The 22,841-nt window shown below is 36.5% G+C and overlaps 1 protein-coding gene across 7 annotated transcripts in view; it reads left to right on the forward strand.

Moving 5' to 3' along the window:
• SCN8A (sodium voltage-gated channel alpha subunit 8) overlaps nt 1-22,841 on the forward strand; it is a 187,130-nt gene that overhangs the window by 115,413 nt on the left and 48,876 nt on the right. For 6 of the 7 annotated variants that reach the window (XR_013155653.1, XM_077110725.1, XM_077110724.1 and 3 more), the window contains exons 12-13: nt 2,724-3,086; nt 15,384-15,516. Coding sequence is in view for 5 of the 7 variants with exons in the window: in XM_077110725.1 (XP_076966840.1) it covers nt 2,724-3,086; nt 15,384-15,516 (496 nt within the window). In the remaining 2 variants the exon portion in view is untranslated. Of the gene's footprint in view, nt 1-2,723; nt 3,087-15,383; nt 15,517-21,591; nt 22,409-22,841 lie in introns of those variants that run through there. The other variant, XM_077110726.1, reaches the window with a different exon arrangement.

Raw genomic sequence — 22,841 nt, forward strand, 5'->3', positions numbered from 1 at the left:
CTGTGTATTACAGGAAGAGGCAAGAACTGGAAGCATTTTGAGTCTAGGACCAGAAATGAGGTTCTAGGTAGCAAAAAGATGTAAATGGAAATCTTAAAGAGGACCCCAACAGCCCTTCCAAGATTCTTTATCATCAAAGTTTTATTTAAAAAAAAAGGTTTATTTGGCACTTAATTACGTAAAATATATGCACTATATTTGCATAATTTCAGCCCACAAAAAAACTTCACATTGGAATCATTTTCTGAGAAGGTTAAAGCCTAAGCTGTAAGACAGAGTCCCATACAGTTAAAAATTATTTCAGAAGTTCCTTCCAAGTCATTGTTGGGCATACTATCTTGGAGTAGCAAGATGGATTATCTAAGATAAGCCATTTTTCAAGTTTTTCTCTCAGAGCAGTGGTCATCTCCCGGGTTGCTGAGCTGATGCACTGGAAGACTTCTAAGCACAGTTAGTTGCTTAGAAGTTGGAAAGGAATCTAATTTGTGTATTTCTATGCCTGAGGTTAGCCCTATAGTCCAGAGTCTCACCAGTTCTTTTCACATCCCCTTTCACAATGAACCTTTTCCCACTTTATGAAAGGAAGGCATACCTCTCATCATTCCAGATCTTACTATGGCACATTACCCTAATGAATAAAAATCTTCCTGGTGCCAAACAAAGGGACGGTTAAAAATATTAGGGTCTACAAAGTTTAATCAAGGAACCTTAAATCATGAATTTACTGATATGTCTCAACATATTTCTGTTAAGGGTGAAATAGAATTAGAATTGGGGGTGTTGGGGTGTTTTAAGTTCAAGACTGGGATGGTTGTCCACAGAATATATATTAATACATTTATTAAAAATGAAAAATGAGGCCAGACTTTTTCTAATGAAGGTAAGTCTGATTTGGTCAATTGTTTTCACAGTGAGGCCTGCCTTTGCCAATTAGTATATGGTAAACATTTTCGTGAAAGAGTTTAATCTGGAACTTTAAAGTTTTGATGAAAATTTATTTTAAGCATGTGATAAGATAAAATCATTTTATTAAAAAATAAATGTTGACAATGGTGTATAGAAGTTAACAATATAGTACTATTGAAACCTTTTCTGTTGGGTTAAAAATAGTGCCTTTAGGTAAAAGAGTAACCCATATAATTAATAATCTTTCTAATACATTTCATAAAACATTTTTGGTAACCTTCCCAGAAATTGAGAAAGGGAATGCCTCTAACAACTAGGTAACACACATTTAAATCCTTTGGTAATTAGGATGATTTTCAGTTTTTACTTTCAACAAAATTGAAAGTGGACCTAAATGAATTGTCAGCCAATAGGTCATTAAAATAAATTTTGCTTAAAAAAAAATAGATTTTGCTGATAGCATGCTATATGATTTTTTGGCATATAACTTGGAAGGAGTTCAAATAATTGAGTAAAATTGCTATAGCAAAATTCTTCCATTTCAGCCTATTTATGTGAATAAGTTTTCTCAGCACTTAAAATCTGTTATTAAAAGGAAGCGGGGAACTAATGTTGAGCCCTGTCTCACTCTAATAATAAGTAATATTATCTACATATATTTAAACATCAGTTGGAAAAGAACCTCATCCATCTCATTGAAATGCATTTTAATAAAGATTTTTTTTAAGCTTAATGATTATGTAGAAAAATGAATGTTTATGTAGCTTTGATCAGTTGTAGTAATATTATAATAAAACTCACTCCACATATGCTCTATGGTTCTACGCTCTATGGTGTACGAAGATTAAACTCATCAATTAGAAAAATGACAGTAACAGTTTAAATAACAAAAGAAAAACTGTACATGAAAACCAATCTTTAACCTTAAAAAAAAACAACTCAATCCAGAATTTTTTAAATTTCTTAGAGATTCTTGGTCACAAAAGAATTTCTAAAATTTTAAGTACTATTTATTTATAATTTTTTGCTGCAGGTAAGTATTCAAGGGTGACCAATAAACTACATTAAATCATAAAAGTATACATTGGTATGATTCTCTGGCAAATGTGGAATGGAAATACGAGTTGAAGGAGAAAAAGAAATGAGGGAAAATTTCTAAGTGGCAAAGAAGGGTTTATTTTTAAATGTCAGCAGTTATAGATGCTGGAGAGTATGGCATTTACAGCTGTTTGAACTTTCAGTGAAAAGTTTTGACTTTTATATGGGGTCCGGGAGAACATAGTAATTTTTAAAAATTCATTTTGAGCGAATGTGAGCAAAAAGGCTTGAAGACCACTGTTAGAAAAGTACTTCACCTCCAGGGCATATACGTATTGAGAGAATGGCAAGTGATAGGGCCACTTTTAAATTCTCTCTCTCTTTTGGCAGGTGTGGAATATAGCCTAAATTGAGTAAGTGAAAGATGCACTCCATGTAAGCCCATAGTAATGAGAAGTAGACATACTGTGTTTCCTTATGGATCAGCTCCATAGAACTTGCAATAAAAGCATTTTATCAAATGCATAAATGAACAGTGAGTAGAATTTTTTAATCATAAGCTGGTCAAAGACTAACAGGCTAATAGGAAAGCGATGTGAGTAATAATGGGTGATGAAGAGTGATAGAAATTCAACATCCAGAAGTACTTTCTGGAAACATTTCTAATAATAGGAACCCAAGGACGGGACCTGTCTGAGAAGCCTAAAAGCCTCTGCTTAATTACCCTATAAAGGGGTGAGCGCCCCATCTGAGACTCTCTCTCTTTCTGCCTCCTACAGTCGCTGCTCAGCATTCCCGGCTCCCCATTCCTCTCCCGCCACAACAGCAAAAGCAGCATTTTCAGTTTCAGGGGTCCTGGGCGGTTCCGAGACCCGGGCTCCGAGAACGAGTTTGCGGACGACGAGCACAGCACGGTGGAGGAGAGCGAGGGCCGCCGGGACTCCCTCTTCATCCCGATCCGGGCCCGCGAGCGCCGCAGCAGCTACAGCGGCTACAGCGGCTACAGCCAGGGCAGCCGCTCCTCGCGCATCTTCCCCAGCCTCCGGCGCAGCGTGAAGCGCAACAGCACGGTGGACTGCAACGGCGTGGTGTCCCTCATCGGGGGCCCTGGCTCCCACATCGGCGGGCGTCTCCTGCCAGAGGTGAAAATAGATAAGGCAGCTACTGATGACAGTGTAAGGAAGTAAACAAATAGATTGAGGCTAGGCATGGCCGTCTCGCTCCCTGCGTCTCTTTCTTCCCTGCTCTGCCCATTGCACTCCGTCTCTCCCACACTCTGCTTTCTACCCACCAGTCACTTATGTTTTCCTGGTTTGTTTCTATTGCTCTTCTTCAGTTCTCCCCTCCTTTTACTGAGTTCATTCCTTCATTTTCCCCCACCTTCTTTTTGTTTCTTCCCTCATCACCTCCTTCCTTTATTTCACCTTTTTCTGTCTCTTAATCTCTGCAATCCTCTCTACCTACCTGTCTACCCCCCACCGGCTTTGACCTAATGCCTCTGGCCGAGCGGATTCTGCCCGGATGGAATGAGAACAGCGTTATGCCACCAGCAATGACCAAGTCTGAGCGGGTTTGAGCTAACATCGCTTCTCTTCCCCCAAGTTCCTCTCGCCTCCTAGGGAAACAGCTTGGAATTTAAAGCTTTTATCATTTATTTAAAAAAAAAGTAATGAAGTTTTGAACAGTTTTTTATATCTTGTCTACAAGAACGCGATGGGGTTTTTCCAGAGAGGAATGTATACATGATGTTGGGACTGGGAAGGTGTGCACCAGGTTGAGTAGGCAAGGGGAAGTTAAGAAAACCAGTGTGAAACTGGACCCCAACTTTCAAAATGGATTGAAATGGAAATAAGTTATGGGGAAAAGTGGGAGGTAGGGGCAAGAACACATGGTATATGGGGGAGGTAGGAAAAGGGAATCAAAAGATGAATTTTAAATGTAATCAAATGTCAGGCTCTGGAGGAGTTGCATATAATAGCTTCACAAAATCATTTCTCTAAGAGTCTGTATAGTGGTTTCCCTCTTTGGAAAAAGCCATCTCAACATTTCTTTAAATTCTAAGCTATTTATACCTTTTTTTTTAAGTTTTAAATTCTTATAACCTCAGTGATCCTAATCCTTCCTCTAATTCCTTGACTTTTCTCAGTCTGTCCTTAGCTGATTTAAGCTCCTTGAGATAGCATGTCCGTTTATTTTGTTCTAACACTTCAGTTTCTTCTAATACAGCATGAAGGTAGACAATCCTTTAATTAGCATGATGCATGTATGAAGGGAAACTGTGCACTCACGGATGAAACTATTCAGAATAATCTGTTTTTACCATGGAAGGGCAATTGCAGACTGTACTGATAAAATTCAAAATTGGTTTGGATGTGTTTGAGATCGTTTCTTTTTTCCCTGTCCTTTTCCTTAAAAACAAATTGCTTTCCCCTTTACAATGTGTAACTTTTTAAATGTTACAAATTACTTTTATGTGTATCATATAATTTGACCTAAATGAAAATTTTGTATGGCTAAATAGTCACGATTTTTATTCCTGTTTTTTTAGATAGGGAAGCAGACTCAAAAAAATTGTGTCATGAAATTATACAGCTAGCTCCTCAGTGGTAGAACCAAAATCTTGGCCCTTCAGAAATCCAAGTCTTCTGTTTCTAAAGTCACTATAGTGTCTTCTCCACAAAGTCACATGAGTGTTGCTCTTCTAGAAGACAACTGTTTATTTAAGATCAACAGCAACAACAATAATAAAGAGTCATTCCAAAGTCATCTCCCCTCTCCCAAAAAAAGAAAAAAAGCTAGGTAGTTGGCTAAAATAAATGTTATGCCTTATTGTTTTTAATTTTAATTTGATTTGCATTAATTATTTGTCTAACAGTAGATTTTGAGACTCTACAATTAGATAATTAATTGTATTCTGTGATCTAAGAAGCAAAAATGAGAAGCGATATCAAGGGAGAGAGAAGAATAGGACAGAAGAATTACAAATAGAGTGTAATTGAATGTTGGTGTCCTGATAATTTTTTAAAATACTTAACCCAAATAATACATCTTGCCTTTTCTGTGAAGAGAAAATGTTACAGAAGGTATCTAGGAGGAAGGAGCTTAAACTTCAGCGTAAGGCTGATGAACAGGTTTGGGGATTTTGTTTTTGTTCTTTATTTTAGCAGTTACTATTGTGCTGTGTGGTACGAGAAAAATTTGAGAGGCACTTGAGCAGATAAATGTCTGTGGATTGTAAAGCTTTCTGCACTTTCTGTCTTATATTCTGGCCCACACCAGAGCTCTGCCTTTGGGGTGGGGGGACCTGCCTGCCTAGCAGCCTGTCAGTACTTAGGAGATTCTCTTCATGGTCCCAAGTGATGATGGTGGCAAATTTAAGGATTCTAAGGCCAGGAGGTCAGGTCCCAAAGCGTTAGGAAGCTGGGGGTTCAGAATGACTGTATCAGTTCCAGTGTCTTCATATCTTAGAAAAACTTTTATTAGAAGCCATAAATAATGGCTTCCTAGGGTGGGCCACTGTGGCTCAGCAGGCAGAGTTCTTGCCTGCCATGCCAGAGACCTGGGTTCAATTCCTGGTGGCTGCCCACATAAAAAAAAAAAAAAGTACTTCCTAGTTTCTGAGGTATAGAAAAAATGACTAAGTTTTCTTAATAGGCCAGAAAGAACAAAACAAAGAAAGGATGAATGTAGTTTGTGTGGTATGATCTCAGCTATATAAAGACAAACTCCATAAACAAAAAAAATGTGACTGTGTTAAAGTTAATAGTACTTGTTTTGGGGAAGAAAAAATTATTAGTTACTTTTATTTTTCTTTATACTTTTCTGCCTCCCCAGTTTTCTAAGGTGGGAACAATAATAATAGCCACCATGTATTGAGTGCTTATCACACAATACGAAGTACTTTATATGTATGAGCTCATTTAATTATTATAACAGCCCCATATGATAGGTGGTTTTAGCCTATTACAGATGAGACTCAGAGCTTTAGTGACATGTATGTATATGCCACAGTTTGTTTAGCCACCTGTCTGTTGATGGACATTTTGGCTGTTTCCATCTCTTGGTAATTGTTGATAGTGCTGCTATAAACATTGGTGTGTAAATGTCCATTTGTGTCCTTGGCCTCGTGTTCTTTGAGTAGACAGCATATAGATGGGTCCTGTTTTTTAATCCATTCTGCCAGACTGTGTCTTTTGATTGGAGAGTTTAATCCATTAACATTCAGTGTTATTACTGCATGGGTAGTACTTTCTTCTACTATTTTGCCTTCTGGATTTTATATGTCATATCTAATTTTCCTTCTTTTTACCTTTACTCATAGTCTTCCTTTCTACACTCTTCTCCACTCTTCTCTCTTCTGTCTTTTTGTATCTGTCTCTAGTGCTCCCTTTAGTATTTCTTGCAGAGCTGGTCTCTTGGTCACAAATTCTCTCAGTGATTTTTTGTCTGAAAATGTTTTAATTTCTCCCTCATTTTTGAAGGACAGTTTTGCAGGATATAAGATTCTTGATTGGCAGTTCTTCTCTTTTAATAATTTAAATATTTCATCCCACTGTCTTCTCGCCTCCATGGTTTCTGCTGAGAAATCTACACATAGTCTTATTGAGTTTCCCTTGCATGTGATGGATTGCTTTTCTCTTGCTGCTTTCAAGATTCTTTCTTTCTCTTTGACCTCTGACATTCTGATTAGTAAATGTCTTGGAGTACTTCTGTTTGGATCTATTCTCTTTGGGGTATGCTGCACTTCTTGGATCTGTAATTTTAAGTCTTTCATAAGAGTTGGGAAATTTTCAGTGATGATTTCCTCCATTAGTTTTTCTCCTCCTTTTCCCTTCTCTTCTCCTTCTGAGACACCCACAACACATATATTGATGCGCTTCATATTGTCATTCAGTTCCCTGAGTCCCTGCTCATATTTTCCCATTTTTTCCCCTATATTTTCTTTTTCTTGTCGGATTTCAGATGTTCCATCCTCCAGTTCACTAATCCTCTCTTCTGCCTCTTGAAATCTACCATTGTAGATTTCCATTGTTTTTTTTCATCTCCTCTACTGTGCCTTTTATTCCCATAAGTTCTGTGATTTGGTTTTTCAGACTTTCGATTTCTTCTTTTTGTTCATTCCTTGCCTTCTTTATATCCTCCCTCAATTCATTGATTTGATTTTTGATGAGGTTTTCCATGTCTTTTCGTATATTCTGAATTAATTATTTCAGCTCCTGTATCTCATTTGATTTGAATTGTTGGTTAGCTCCTTTGACTGGGCCATATCTTCAATTTTCCTAGTGTGATTTGTTATTTTTTGCTGGCATCTAGGCATTTAGTTACCTTAATTAGTTTATTCTGGAGATTGCTTTCACTTCTTTTACCTAGGGTTTTCTTGCTGGATGAATTTGTTGTCTATCTTTTCTTTGACATTCAGTTCAGCTTTATCTGGACCTCTAGCTTAGGTTTTGTTTAACAGAGGAGAATTTTTCAGTTCTTGTTTTCTTGTTTCTGGCCCTGCTTGTATGGTGCCTTTTTCCCCCCACACTTAGGAGGTCTACATAGGTATTATAAACCCCAGCTGGATTTTCCCAGACCAAACTGGCCTCCTGTCAGGAGGAAAGAGTCACCTGCGTCGGTTTTCCCTGAGGGTGAGACCCAGCAGGTTGAAAGACTTTCCTGTGAAGTCTCTGGTCTCTGTTTTTCTTATCCTGCCCAGTATGTGGCGCTTGTCTGACTGCAGGTCCCACCAGCATAAGATGATGTGGTACCTTTAACTTTGGCAGACTCTCTGCTGGGGGCATGGTGGAGACAGAGGAGAGGTTGTAGGCTGGTTTTAATGGCTTCAAATTACCAAGTCCTGGGGTCTGAATTCCTTGAGGGAGGGATTCCACCTGAGTTGGGCTTCACCCCTCCCCTGGGGAAGGCACAGACTCTAAACAAGCCCTCAAACAAGCTTGTTTCTGCCTATGCCTGGGGCAGTTGCAGCCTGAGAAGCCTTACCGCTGTATCCAAAGGTAGTCAAGCCTTTGTAGAAACACAACCACAAAAACCTCTGTTTCTTTTTTTTTTTCTTTTTCCATCAGCCCTGCCCCCTTGGCACTGGGGCAAAAATGAGCAACCTCCGCTTTGACCAGGTTCACCTGAGCTGTTTTTTTAGGAACCACTATTGGTTTCCAAGCTGGTTTCACACAATATTAATGCATAAGATCTGCCCACATCTTTATTTTTTCCTTTAGGCTCAAATTAAGAAATATAATATTCAATAAGAAAAAAGACATCCAGATATCACCTCATTAGAGTCTCATCAAACACTATTTCACTTCATTAATTATTCAGTTGTAATTGAATGGTGATGATTTTTGATAGTTTAGGAAATTTTAATTTTTGCTTCTTGCTGATTAGGGTATGAGATTTTTTTTTCTTTGTGCTGGGAAAGTAGGTGGGGATGTTTGCTCTTCACTAATAAGGAGAACAGGTGCCCCTGACAATCCAGTATCATACAACTCAGAAATTATCTTGACTTCACTTGCAAATACAAAAGTGTGTGTAAGCATTATCTCATTTAATGTTCATAGCACTCCCTGTCCCCCCATCACCACCCAAAATGTAGATACTGCTATCATCTGCATTTACCAATGAAGAAACCAAAACTTAGGGAAATAAAGTGATTTGTCCTAGGTTATACAGTAAACAGCGTTAGGATTTTAGTTCAGGGAAACTCCAAAGTCTTAACCACTAACCATTACACTATACTAACTCCCGAGGATACTTGTTATCTGAATCTGGGAAATTATTTTAACCTCTCCAAACCTGTTTCCTTATCTGGCAAGTTTAAGGATTCCAGGCCAAGAGATACAGAGACCTGTGTTACAGGGCTATTGTGAAGACTGAATGAAATAACATATAGAAAGTGTGATGCATACTACTTGTCCCATTCTTGGTGTTCAGAAAACCAATTTTGATTGTTTCCCCTATACTTTTTGACCTTTTTAGTCCTGAGAAGTAGACAGTGGGGTTTCTACTGAATTGCTTCACTTGGAGAAAGTAGGATTTCTACCAAGATTCTAAAGATAATTTTTTTAAGAAAGAGAACTTACTATATAATTATTTTAAAGCAGAACACTGCAAAAATTTGAGAAAGGTTTGAATAGGAGATTAATCGATGGTTACGTTCTAAGGCCATTTCTAAAATGCTCTAATTTTAGTTCCAAGAAAGGTGACTGGCTGATAAATTTCCAGTTATGTATTTCCATTTAAAAGCAACTTAGAATCAATAACAAAATGAGCTTCCTTAGGGAAATCTATAAAAATGTGGGCACAATTTGTTCGTGTTAGACTCTCTTTGAAAAGGACAGTTAAAATTTAGGAGGTTGAAAATCAGTGGCTAAATGCCCTTATAAACTTTGCATTTGGGTTAAGAGAAATGGAACAAACTTGTATTGCGTTTAAATTTCAAAGAACTTAAGATAAATGTATGTTTAGCTTTATAAGAAGCTACCAAACAGTTCTCCAAATTGGTTAAACTATTTTGATACTCCCACCAAAAGTGTATTAGAGTCCCAGTTGTTCCACATATTAGCCAGCATTTGATGGTGTTTTCTTTGATTTTAGCAGATGTAAAATGTTACATTATTATTTTAATTTGCACTTCCCTGATGACCAAAGATGATAAGCATCTTTTCATGTCTCTTTGGGCTTCTCATTTATCTTCTTTTGTGAATTGTCTATTCACAAATTTTGCCCCTTTGCTGTTGTTGTTTTTAAGTGAGAAGAAATAATTTCTTTTTATTGTAGCAAAATACACACAACAAAATTCACCATTTTAACTATTTTAAAGTGTATAATTCAGTGACTTCCAGCACATTCTCAGTGTTGTACAACCATCACCATTACCTAATTACAAAACATTTTCCTCACCCCAAAAAGAAATCTCATACCCTTCATACCATCATCCCCATTACCCCTTTCTCCAGCCCCTGGCAGCTACCAATCTGCTTTCAACTACAGTTCAAACAATAGAACCCTCCAACATGTGTCCTTTTGTATCTAGTTTCTTTCACATACTTATTTTTAAGGTTCCATGTTATAGCATGTATCAGCAAATCATTCCTATTTATGGCTGAATATTATCTCTTTATATGGATATACCATATTTTGTATATCCATATATTAGTTAATGGACAATTTGGTTGTTTCCACTTTTTGGCTTTGGTGAAAAATGCTAAACATTTGTGTTTGACTTTTTGTTTTCAGTTTTCCTGGGTATATGCTTTGGGTTGGAATTACTTAGTCATGGTGTATAATAATCTTTCTAATATGCTACTGGATTCAGTTTCCTACCATTTTGTTGAGGATTTTTATATGTATACTTGTTAGGGATGCTGGTCTGTAGTTTTCCTTTCTTGTGCTGTCTTTAGTATTAGGTAATAAGGGCCTTATATACTAGTTAGGAAGCATTCCCTCCTGTATTTTTTTGGCAAAGTTTGAGAAAGGCTGATGTTTTGTAAGTTTTTGACAGATTCACCTGCAAAGCCATCTGGTCCTCAGCCTTTTTGTTGTTGGAAGATTTTTTTATTACTGATTCTCTCTCTCTCTTACAGGTCTATTCAGACATTCTAATTCTTCTTGAGTCAGTTTGGCAGTTTATTTCTAGGAATTTATCCATTTCCACTAGGTTATCTAATTTGTTGACATACAGTTGTTCATAGTATTTTCTTATAATCCTTTTCTGTAGTATAAACGTTAGTAGTAATGTCCTTACTTTATTGCTAATTTTAGTCATTTGAATTTTTTTTGTTCTTGGTCAGTCTAGTTAAAAGTTTGTCAATTTTGTTGATCTTTTCAAAAATGAATTTTTGGTTTCATTGATTCTGTTGTTTTCCTATTTCACTAATCTCTAAACTTTATTTCCTTCTTTCTGCTGGCTTTGAGCTTGATCTTCTTTTTCTTTCCCCTATTGAATTGACTTGGTATCTTGGTTGAAAAAAAGGCAGAGATTGTCAGAATGGATTAAAGGAATCATGAGTCAACTATTGCTATGTATAAGAGGCTCATTTTAGAGCCAAAGACAAAAAATGCACTGTAAGTGAAAGAATGAAAGAAGATATTCCATGCAAACACTAACTGAAAGAGAGCTGGACTGGTTGTACTAATATCAGACAAAACAGATCTTAAGGCAAAAATTGCTATAAGAGATAAAGGTCATTATATATTGGTAAAAGGGTTAGTAGGTAGTAGGTTAGGCTATTGATTTGAGATCTTTCTACTTCTTTATGTAGCCATAGCTATAAATTTCCTTCTGAACGCTGCTTTTGCTTCCTCCTGTTTTGGTATGTTTTGTTTTCATTTCCATTCACCTGAAAGCATTTACAAACTTCTTTGATGCAGTGGTTAAGAGGTTATGTTTTTTAACTTCCACGTATTTGTCAATTTTCCTTCTATTGATTTCTAATTTCATTCCGTTGTGGTCGGAGAAAATATTTTATATGATTTCAATCTTTTAAAATTTATTGACACATCTTGTGGCCTTATATGGTCTATGCAGAAGAAAGTTCCATGTGTGCTTGACAAGAATGTGTATTCTACTGTTTCTAGGTAGAGTATTCTATATGTTAGGTCTAGTTGGTTGTTATGTTGTTCTTCTACTTCTTGGTTTAATTTTGTCCAGTTTTTCTATCCAACAGAAAGTTGGGCTGTCAAAGTCTCCAACTATAGTTGTTATTTTTCCCTTCACTTAATCGTTTTTGCTTTATATGCATTGGGACTCTGCTGATATATTCATTTATGTTTATAATTGTTATATCTTCTTGGTTGATTAACCCTTTTACCAATATATAATGACCTTTATCTCTTATAGCAATTTTTGCCTTAAGATCTGTTTTGTCTGATATTAGTACAACCAGTCCAGTTCTCTTTCAGTTAGTGTTTGCATGGAATATCTTCTTTCATTCTTTCACTTACAGTGCATTTTTTGTCTTTGGCTCTAAAATGAGCCTCTTATACATAGCAATAGTTGACTCATGATTCCTTTAATCCATTCTGACAATCTCTGCCTTTTTTTCAACCAAGATACCAAGTCAATTCAATAAGGGAAAGAAAATGTTTTTAACAAATGATGCAGCAACCGTGGATAACACCAAGATTATCCATGGTGTATATTGCTGGATTCTGTTTGCTTATATTGGTAAGAATTTTTGCATCTCTTTTAATGAGGATATTGGTCTGTAATTTTCTTGTAATGTTTTCTCAGGTTTGATATCAGTACTATGTTAACTTTTAAACAAGTTGAGAAGTTTTACCTTATGCTTTGTTTTCTGAAATAGTTTTTGTAAGGCTCATATTAGTTGTTCCTTAAGTATTTGATAGAATTGACTTGTAGAGCTCTCTGTGCCTAGAGTTTTCTTTGTGGTAAGGTTTTTTATTACAGTTTTTGTATTTGATATGGGCTGTTAAGACTGTCTTATTCTTCTTGTGTCAATTTTAATAAATTGTAGGCTCTTTGTTATTTGTTTGTTTGTGTGTGTACGTACAGTATGGTGGGGATTGCATTTCATTCTTTTTCCTTGTGACTATCCCATTATTGTAGCACCATTTGTTGAATTTGGGGGGAAGGGGGACAGAGGGGATGTGCTTGGGCCAAGAACTGAACCTGGGTCTCTTGCATAACTGGCGAGAATTCTATCCCTGAACTACACTTGCATCACAATAAGTTGTGTTTTGATGTTTATCTATCTCATCCAAAATGAAATGGCACAATGATGTTCATAAGAGGTTTTTATTATTCTAATAATGTCTGTAGGATCTGTAGTGATTCCCCCTTTTTCATTCCTGATAATAATTTGCATTTTTTCTTGAACAATTATCAATTTTATTAATCTTTTCAAAGCACCAGCATTTGAGTTTTTTGCTTCTGTTGATTGTCCATTTTTTGCTTTATTGAATTCCATTCTTATTCTCATTATTTCCTTTCATTACTTATCTAGGATTTAGCTTAATCTTTTTTTTCTAGCTTCTTAAGGTGGAAGCTTAGATCACTGATTTTACATTTTTTTTCGAATATGAGCATTTATAACTAAAAATTTCTCACATTACTTTAGCTGCATCCTATAAATCTTGACGTATTATGTTTTTATCATTCAATTAAGATATTTTCTAATTTCTCTTTAACCCATGGATTTTTAGAAGTGTGTGGTTTAATTAACAAATATGTAGGGATTTTTCTAGGTATCGTATCACAAGACTTATTTTTGGAACCAGATTTTAAAATCTGTTTTAAATGCTTTTGCCTGCATAAAATGAACTTTTTTTACCCTCTAAATTTCCCTAAGTATAGGCTTTGAAAATTTCATTTCTTAGTGTCTTCTTTCATTTATTTCTTGAATAAAAGATGAAAATACATTCTATAGTAAGGGACTGTTGAACAAATTTTAATGTTATAGAAGTTGTCTTCATGTATCCCTGCTATAATTACTTATATTTTATATAGAAAGGTATAAATAAATAATTGTTCTGTCTTGATATTAAGTTTTGGCATAATTTTTCCTTTACTTTATATGGATTTTTATAAATCCAAGCTAAAAATTATTTTAGCTTTCATATAGAGATCACCAAATGATAATTTAACAGTTTTACCAAGTCTTCTGAACAGCATTAATTTTATTTTTCAAGGTTGATGTTATTAAAGTCTGAAGAATTTGTATCTTATTAAATCTTTTTTTATGTCTTTGTAGCTTTTTGTTATATCCAACAAGCCCAAAGAAACATCCTGTCTTAGCACCAAAGCCATATTAAATGCAATTTCATCCTTCTTTGATGAGTTACAGTACTTTGAGGGACAATATTATGAAAATAATCTTCCATGTACTGTAGATTTGCAGAAGGGAAGCTCAGTAAAAATTTGGAATCAAGAGAGTGCCAGAAATAAGAATGTCTATGGTATAGAGCTTTCTATGTTCATTTTTAGATGGTTGGCATCTTCAAAATAGAGTTAGTTTAATCTGATTTATTAAATGTTATATCAGAGTGGCAGTAACAAGAGGCCTGAGTTAATGGTTAACAAGCCAATTTTACGTATACAAATGTTTATAGAGTAATGAAGCCTGGCATTATCGAGAAAATCAGTCATTTTTTCCTTTCCACTTCTTCAGTAACTCTTCCAAACGAAACAAATCAAACACAGAAAACCCTGAGGTGGACCAGATGTCCAAGTCGGTGAGACAGTTTGAGGAAACGCTTTGATAAAATAAATATTGCAATGTTCTGGAAAATTTATTCTCTACAGTTCTTAAAATTTAACCGTCTTACTGATGTAGGGACTTACTGATGTAGGGACTTACTGATGTAGCTCCTCAAAGATAATTATTTTCTTTTCAAAACAGTGCTAAGCAGATATATGTTTCTCTAGCCTTGTACAGTTTTGTTTCTTCTCTGTCTTCTGAGGGGTAATGACTAGTAAGGTTTAGTTCTCTTGTCTCTGCTCTCTTAGCTTCACCATGGAAGAGGCAGCCATAAGTAACATGGTTACCATGGATAACACATTATAGAGAATTAAATTTCAAGCCACTCAGTTAAGCCTGATCAGATGCCTAATATTCAGATTGGCACAAAAAGCACAAGCAAGGGATATTCAGAAGTCCTTTGTTGTGATTTACCATACCAATGTTGCCCAGAGATCATGTGACAAATTATTTTGTGTAACAACCTGATGATGTTTTCTGACATTTTTGTTTGGTTGGGAATTTGAACATTGTAGGTGATATGGTTTTATTTTGATAGCAACTTTAGAATATCATGTTTTTCTCCTTCAGTGTGATTACATTTTGCTATTTTAATTGAAATATATTGCATCATATATGTTTATCTAGTCCTTTCAAAATTTTGTAGGTAAAATGTAGATTTGAGGTAGAACTTTAACTTGTGACAGTTCATTTAATTCCAGAATTGGTGTTTAGAAGGAGCAGTTGGTAGAGTGACAATTCTCCTACACATGAAGGAAATATCATCTATAGTAGCCAGTGTGTCAAGGACTTGGCTCTTAATGAAATTTCAGGTAGAAATGAATTTGACATTTTATCATGTACTCCAGTTCTAGACAAATACTGTGGATAGAGAATATGACAAGAAAGCTCAGGGTCCACATCTACTGAAAATGCCTCTAGGGAATCTAGTCTTTCTACTTGACCAGGTGAGGTATTTGGCTCCCTCCTGACTCTTGGGCTCATCCTAAATTTGTACAAACTACCATTGAAAGATTCAGTCTTGTTATCTACAGAACTACCAATGATCCATGGCCAATTTGCTTCATCCTACTTCTTTAAGTAAATAGGATTGTAGGATTAAAGTAAAAAAATGTAATGAAGATCGTATGTTCTTTCTGACACTCTGGAATGTCTATCTAGTAAGGCCCAACCTTAGGTTTATACAATTTTATTTACCCTATTTGCTATTTTTTTCAGGCTACAACTGAGGTGGAAATCAAGAAGAAAGGCCCTGGATCTCTCTTAGTTTCTATGGAACAACTGGCCTCCTATGGACGAAAGGACAGAATCAACAGTATCATGAGTGTTGTTACAAATACACTAGTAGAAGGTATGTGCCTTGTGGCATCAGTCCAAGCTGCTGAGATACAAATATGTAGTATGCATGATAAATATAATGTCCTTTGGTCTGAGTTTTGCAAAAGAATTGTTTCTGAGCTTTAGGAATAAAGTCTACTGGTTGCAGAAAACAGCATTCCAAATTCAGTTCTTGAACTTACGTGCAGAAGACCAGATAAAAACTTCAAAAATGCTACCAGCATTGTACATGGATAGGAAAGAAAGAAGAAGAAATGACGTAAGAGTGAACTAGATTAATCTTAAGAAGTCTGTCATCATCATCATAAGGAGCCATTAGGGTATTGTGAATAAAGGAATGTAGACTGAAGAACTGCAAAGATACAGAGCAAGGACTCCCCCTCATGTCCTCTACCCCAACACATATCTTCATCTCTTTTTCTTTTTACCTCCAGCCCTTTAGTTTTCCCCTACAGAAAAATGTACTGTGCATTTTGATTGTACCTATTTCTGCCTCTTTCCAAACACTCCCACATATCCATAAATATATTTGATGTGTGAATAGGTAAGCCTTTCTTTGGGTACTCTGTGCCACAGGGAAAGAGCAGCCACTGTTGAATCACAGCATGTCTGCAGTCATGTTAACTGTCAGTGCCTGAAGTCTCTATATTAGGTGATTCCCCCGTGACAGAGCCTAGCATGCTGAGGAATATCTGGGAATTTTCCATTATATTACATTTCCCATAGCAAGTATCAGCAGAAGCTTTCTCTCCGGTTGTAGTGTGTATTCCATGCCTCTTAGCTTTCTTTGAAGATATGGGTTTTCTCTCACTATATTCTGATTGATTCTGCATGAATCTTTACTTAATTTTTTATTTTCAAATAATTTCTTACTTACAGGAAAGTTGCAAAAATAATACAAACCCCATATGGAGAACTCCAGCATGGGAGTTCTTCCCAGAAACCCCAAATCCAAAAATTTTAACATTTTGCCATCTTTGCCATATCATACTATGTCATCTATTTATCTATCTATTTTCTGAACATTTGAGAGTGGTTGCATAAATCGTATTCCTTGAATACATAATACTTTCATAATACTTTCATGAAAGAAAAAAAAGAAATTTGTAAAAAATTTCTTATTTACAAGAATATTCACTTACGTAATCACTTAAGTACAGTTTATCAAGTTCAAGAAATTTAAGATTGACCTAAAGCTTAGATTCTATATTCCAATTTTTTCTTGTGTCCCAAAAATGTCCTTTTGAGCCTCTTCTCCTTCATTCTTAAATCCCAAGTATTGCATTTAATTTCATTATTTCTTCAGTTTCTCTTTCTTTTTTTTAAATTGTGGAAATATATACAAAATAAATCTTCCTATCCTAAACCCTCCTAAGCATACCATTCAGTGTGATTAATCACATTCACAATGTTTCAGTACCCTTGTCACCATCCATTACTATAACTTTCCCCTCACCCCAAAGAGAAACCCTACAGTCATTTTGCATTAACTCCCCATTGGCCCTGCCCACCGTTGCTGGTAACCTGTACTCTACTTTCTGTTTCTGTGAGTTTTTATATTCTCTGATATTTTCTTTGTGGTTGCCATGGGACTTAAATTTAATATCCTAAATCTATAACAAACTCGTTTGTTTCAGTACCACCTTAACTTCTATACGTTATATGTGTCTATAACCCTCCATCTCCCCACCTCTGTGTAATTCTCGTCACAAAATACTTATTTATGCATTATGAGTTCAAAACCGTTAATTGACCAATCCATTTTATGCATTTGCATTTAGGTCATCTGGGAAGTAAAAAGTGAAGTTATAAACCCAAAATAAAGTAGTATTGGTGTTTATATTTACCCATGTCATTTTCTTTACCAGAGATCTTTATTTCATGTGGCTTCCGTCAGTTGTCCAGGGTCCTTTCCTTTCTACCTGCAGAACTCCCTTCACCATTTCTTGTAGGCCAGACTAGTAGTGACAGATCTCCTCAGCTTTTGTTTATATGAGAATGTCTTAATCTCTCCCTGATTTGGAGCAGGGGAGGAGAGGGTGGTGCATGGTCCCGGAAACAAATCTCCCTTATTTTTGAGAGACAGTTTTGCTGAATATGGAATTTTGGGATGACAGTTTTTGTCTTCCTACTGCCTTCTTGCTTCTATGATTTCCAATGAAAAATTGGTGTTCAGTGAGGCTCCCTTGTGTGTGACACGTTGCTTCTCTCTTGCAGCTTTCAGAATTCTCTCTTTATCTTTGTCATGTGACAGTCAAATTATGATGTGGCATGTTATGGTTATAGTTTGGATTTATCCTGTTTGGAGTTTGTTGGGCATCTTAGGTTTGTATATTCATGTCTTGCGTTAAATTTGGAAAGTCTTCAGCCATTATGTCTTTGAATATTCTCTCTGCTCCTTTCTCTCTTTCTTTTCCTTGTGGGGCTTCCTCAGTGCGTATATTGGCGGGCTTGATGGTGTCCAACAGGTTCCTCAGGCTCTGTTCACTTTTCTTCAGTCTTTCCTCCTTCTGTTCCTCAGACTGAATGATTTCAATTGTCTTATTTCCTGCCAGCTCCAATCAGCTATTGAACCCCTATAGGAAATTTTTCATTTCTGTTACTGTGGTCTTCAACTCTGGTTCCTTTTCATAATTTCTTTCTCTCTATTGATAGTCTCTTTGTGTTCCTCTGTTGTTTTCATGATGTCCATTAGTCCTTTGTCCGTGTTTTCCTTTAGCTTTTTGAGCATATTTAGGACCTTTTTATTTTTTCAAGTCTTTATCTGGAATGTTCCAGGTCTAATCCTCCTCATTGATGGTTTCTAATGCTTTAATCTTCTCCTTTGCCTGGGCCATTGCTTCCTGTTTCTTTGTATATTTTGTGATCTTTTGTTGAAATCTGGGCATTTTGATATTTTAGTGTGTTATCACTGGAATTTAGACTCTGAGATGTCTATTTCTTAAGCTTGTAACCAGCTAGTGTTATGACAGAGCTTTCCTTAAATGGCAGGAGCTAATAAAAAATAGAGAGAAAAAAAGGAAAGAAAGAAAACACCTTTCCCAGTTTTTGAAGATCAACCTGTGTGATGCTCTCCTTCAGGGATCTTACACACAATGACTTGAGAGAATAGCTCTAGGCCAAAGCAGAGGAACCTCCCTCCCTGCTCCTTTCTGGGCACACCTCTTGTCTTAGGCATCTGTGTGGGGCCAAACTATTCCTCTGTTTACACAGATACAAATGTCCCCTCTTTCTTCCTTAGGAAATAGATTCCTAACAGTCACCAACACTGCACTGTGTGTCCTATAGCCAGCAATCCTTTGTCCCAGACAGCATGACCTGACTACTTGCTTCTGCATTCAGCGCAGGTTCTGGGATAGCAAATCCGTTAGGCCATGACAAAATTGGGCCAGACATACATGTTCCCAGTATATAAGTGAGGGTTACTCTGCCTCCTCCAGAACCAGGACCAGAGAGCTACTCTAGGAATGTAGGCCAGCTCTGTGCTGAGCCAGTGAGGGGTGGAGGAGGGACCAGCCAGGGCACCACAAGATCCTACCACTTTTAAGTGGCCTTTTTCTTGATTTGACACTTGCCCTGTAATTCAATACTTTAACTGTTTTCTAGAGTTTTTAGAAAGATGCTTCTGCCAGTTCTTGCCAGTTGTTCAAAGCTTCTGTTAGTAGATGGAGCCCTGAACTATCACATTCTGCCATCTTGATCAGGGCAGGGCCTTGCATGAATCTTCTTTTTTTTTGACTCGTGTTGATTTGGCTGAATTGTCCCATTGTAGACCCAGACTGTTCTTGAGGCCTCAGATTGCTGTTCTTCAAAGTCCCTACACCCAAGCTAATCCAACAACAAACAGAGTCCCTAAGATAAGCAGACTGGAAATTACCCTACTGTCCTTGGCACAAGTGTTTTTTGTTTGTTTGTTTGTTTTTGAGTCATTCAAGCCCTAACTCCACTTGTGCAATGTGTGTTTATGCATATATATATATATATGTATTGAGGTAGTTGTAGTGGAGGGAGAATCCCTAGAAAGGAACTCCCCTGGGGTGTTTATATCCCCACATACATGCAATGAGTTTGGACCATAATTAAACTAATCTCAAGAATGTTTTGTATAAAAAGAATACTGGAAAAAATAGGAACTGTCTTCTGATAGAATAGTGGAATTCTATCGGAAGTGGAATGGTAGTGAAGACATGTCTGTACACTTAGTTTTGCATGTATAAGATATGAATAATGTTTAAAAATGAAAAAAAGATCAATTAAGAAATTTGAACTACCTGCATTCAGATACCTGAACAACCTCTATTAACCCTGTTTTCTTTGATTCCATTGAAATCATATTTAATAGAACATCTTTAAGCTTCATAGCTTATACATTGAGGCCAAAGGAAATAACTGCAAATTGTAAGAATCCAAGCTAAGACACACTGGCTTAAAGAATCTTGGCTAATTTTATTATTCACTTGGAGACAAAGACAGGTTTTTTTCTGAGTGTCTGTGGCATTGATAAAGAAAATTGAACAACCTCCAACAGGCATGTTTTGTTATTGGCAGAGATATCAAAACAGGAGAACTATAAATGCAATGTAACAATTATTTATTTATTGTCTACAATGGCCTTTCACAGGGCCTGCAAAAGTAGATGCTAAAAATATATCAAACTGAACTTTGCCATGCTGGGAATGGTAGGGCATATTGGTGTTGTAGGTTTCCCTTTGGAGGCCTTAGCATTTCCATCCCTCTAGTGAGTTTGAATGTAAACCATTGTCCTTTTTTTAATTTCCTTTTCTTCCTCTTCTTCCTGTCCTCTTCTTGCTCTTTCTGTCCTCACTATTACAGACATGCTCACCAGGATCCAATAAGCTCAGCAAAATTCATAGCTAACACAGCCACAAGCTCTAGGGGGTTAGCAGATGATTGGGGTAGAATATTATAGGCAAAGAGTAGTATAGTCTTACTTTTTCTCAAAGCATTGGAATGGTGAGTGAAAGGGAGAGAGTTGGTTAACTAACGAATGAGGAAGGAGGATGGCAGTTGGCATTATCTATAGACATATTGGCCATAGCTGTTGCCGCCACTATTTATTTATTCATTTTTTTTATTCAGCTAACATAAAATGTCTGTACAATTATTTGTGCAGTGTCTACCTTTCCCACAAAGCTGTAAGATCCGTGAGGGTGAGGACTCTTTTTCATCAGTGTATTCCCTGTGCTTGACACATTGTTGGTGCTTAGAAGTTGTTGAATTAAATTGAGAGAAACCCTGCCTTCTAAACCTTGGTGGCCCGTCAATGCAACCATCTTGGTGGAATTATGAGACCATCTCTAAAAACAATTCCCAGTACCCCTGAGGTTGACTTACAGTAACCTCTCTGAAAATGTCCAGGAGCAAAGTAAAGGAAACCCCACAAGCCTTTGGACATCTCAACACAATATTTTCACCCATTACCCCAGACCAAATATTCAGGCATTCCAGGCATATGAGGCCAGTAACAGTTTGAAAGGTTGTGAATCACCTTATAAACTTTGTTCACCTGATGGATCTTTTCTAACTCTTAAAGTTCCAAATTTTTTTTCTTGTTTAGGGAACAAAGAAGATTATTGGATAAGATCTCTAGTTCCCTATAGAAATCCTCTTGGTTCTAGTAGGGTAGGGAAACCCCTCTCAGTGGCAAAGACTTGGAGCCTACTTCATTGTAAAGCATTACAGTTGTGTCACCTGTCAGAAATGTGAACAGTCACTGCTTCAACCTCCATGTGCCAGCAAGCAGCAGACATTTGGAGAAGGGAGGTGATATAAAAAGGAACGGAACCAAATTTCCAAATATGTACTATAAGAATTTATGGAAATAAGAGAACCTTTTCATTTTCTTTTTTGGGAAGAAAACTAAATTTACCTTGAGAAGGGAGGGAGTTCTATGAGGAAGAAGCCAAAGCAAATTTTCTTTGCAGACTTCCTTTCCCACGCAGACTCCCACGTGGCACTTACTGTGGCCCTTAAATCTGATAACCAAGGCAACCATTTTCTTAGCAACCAAGGAGCCAATCAGAAAACCTAACCAATACCACCTCATCTAGAAGAAAGCCATCACCATGGGCACCATCCAGCTAGTTGGAATAAAGAAAAATAGACTAATTTAAGGCAGCCATCTTATTCTTGATGAAATATTGGGAAACTTTTTTCACTTTTTTTTCTAAATGATTTTATTTTGTCAGCAGATTTGGGCAGGGGGAAGCATGCTATTATATCCAAACTTTTATATCCAAATCTAAGTACTATCATCCCAACAATTTTTCAAAGTTATATCTCTTAAAGAACATCCTTAGTTCAAGGTGCTTGGAATTCTGTAGTCCTAGCTATTATATTTTATATTTAATTTGAGGAGAGCTTTGCTGAGTAGGGCCTCATGCCTTAATTATTAACTGCCAGCTGATTGGCTCTCTACCTATAGAATCCAATAATTGTTTTTAATATTTGCTCTATAAACCACCTTAGAAATCACTTAGTCCAGTGATTTTCAGTCTCTGTTTATTAGAGTCCTAGTTCTGGGAAAGTAGCTCAGGGAAGGAAGAAGTCAATTGAGCTGAGCTCAAAGCTCCTCCTTTAATCAGTTCCTCTTTTAATCAGAGCAACTCCTGGTTTATCTGTTTTGCATATTGAAAGGTTGCATCAGATCTTGTTTGAAAAAAAAAAGTTCTGCTGCTAAAACAGAAAGGAAAAGCAGACTAGAGGAAAGAATACAAAGGAAAGAGAGAAGAAGAAAGGAAGAAAAAGACTGAGGGAGGGAGAAAGGAAGAAGATAGAGAAAGAGAAAAGGAAGTGGTGAGAGTAGGAAAGGGCGAAAGAGCAAAAGAGAAAGAAAAACCAAGAGATTAAAAGGAGAAATGGAAAAAGAGGAAGGAAGAGAGAAAGTAAGAAAAGAATGTGGCTTATTTCCTAACTAAACTGTAAACTCATTGAAGGTAAAGACAGTGCCTTGTACTTCTTTGAGAACTTAATAGATGTTTTCCACATGGAGGCTTGATTGAAGTTGGCTCTGCTGCTGAAGACAATGTAATAGCAAATACTTCAATAGTATTTATATATGCTAGGGTATCCAGAGGCACTTTATATATATTTTAGTTCATTTAATTCTCACAGAAATTGAAATAACGTACTCACATTCCCATAGTTACCAAGTGTCTGAGCTGATATTTGAACCAAGTATGTCTAGCTTTAGAGTCTGTGCTTTTGACTGTTTCTCTGATAATAATATAATGTACAATAATGTACAATACCTACCATTTACTGAGCGCTTACCCTGTGCCAGGTACCATGCTGGCTACTTCATATGCATCAACTTAT

The sequence above is a fragment of the Tamandua tetradactyla genome, chromosome 7, assembly GCF_023851605.1.
Source record: "Tamandua tetradactyla isolate mTamTet1 chromosome 7, mTamTet1.pri, whole genome shotgun sequence".
Classification (NCBI taxonomy): domain Eukaryota; kingdom Metazoa; phylum Chordata; class Mammalia; order Pilosa; family Myrmecophagidae; genus Tamandua; species Tamandua tetradactyla.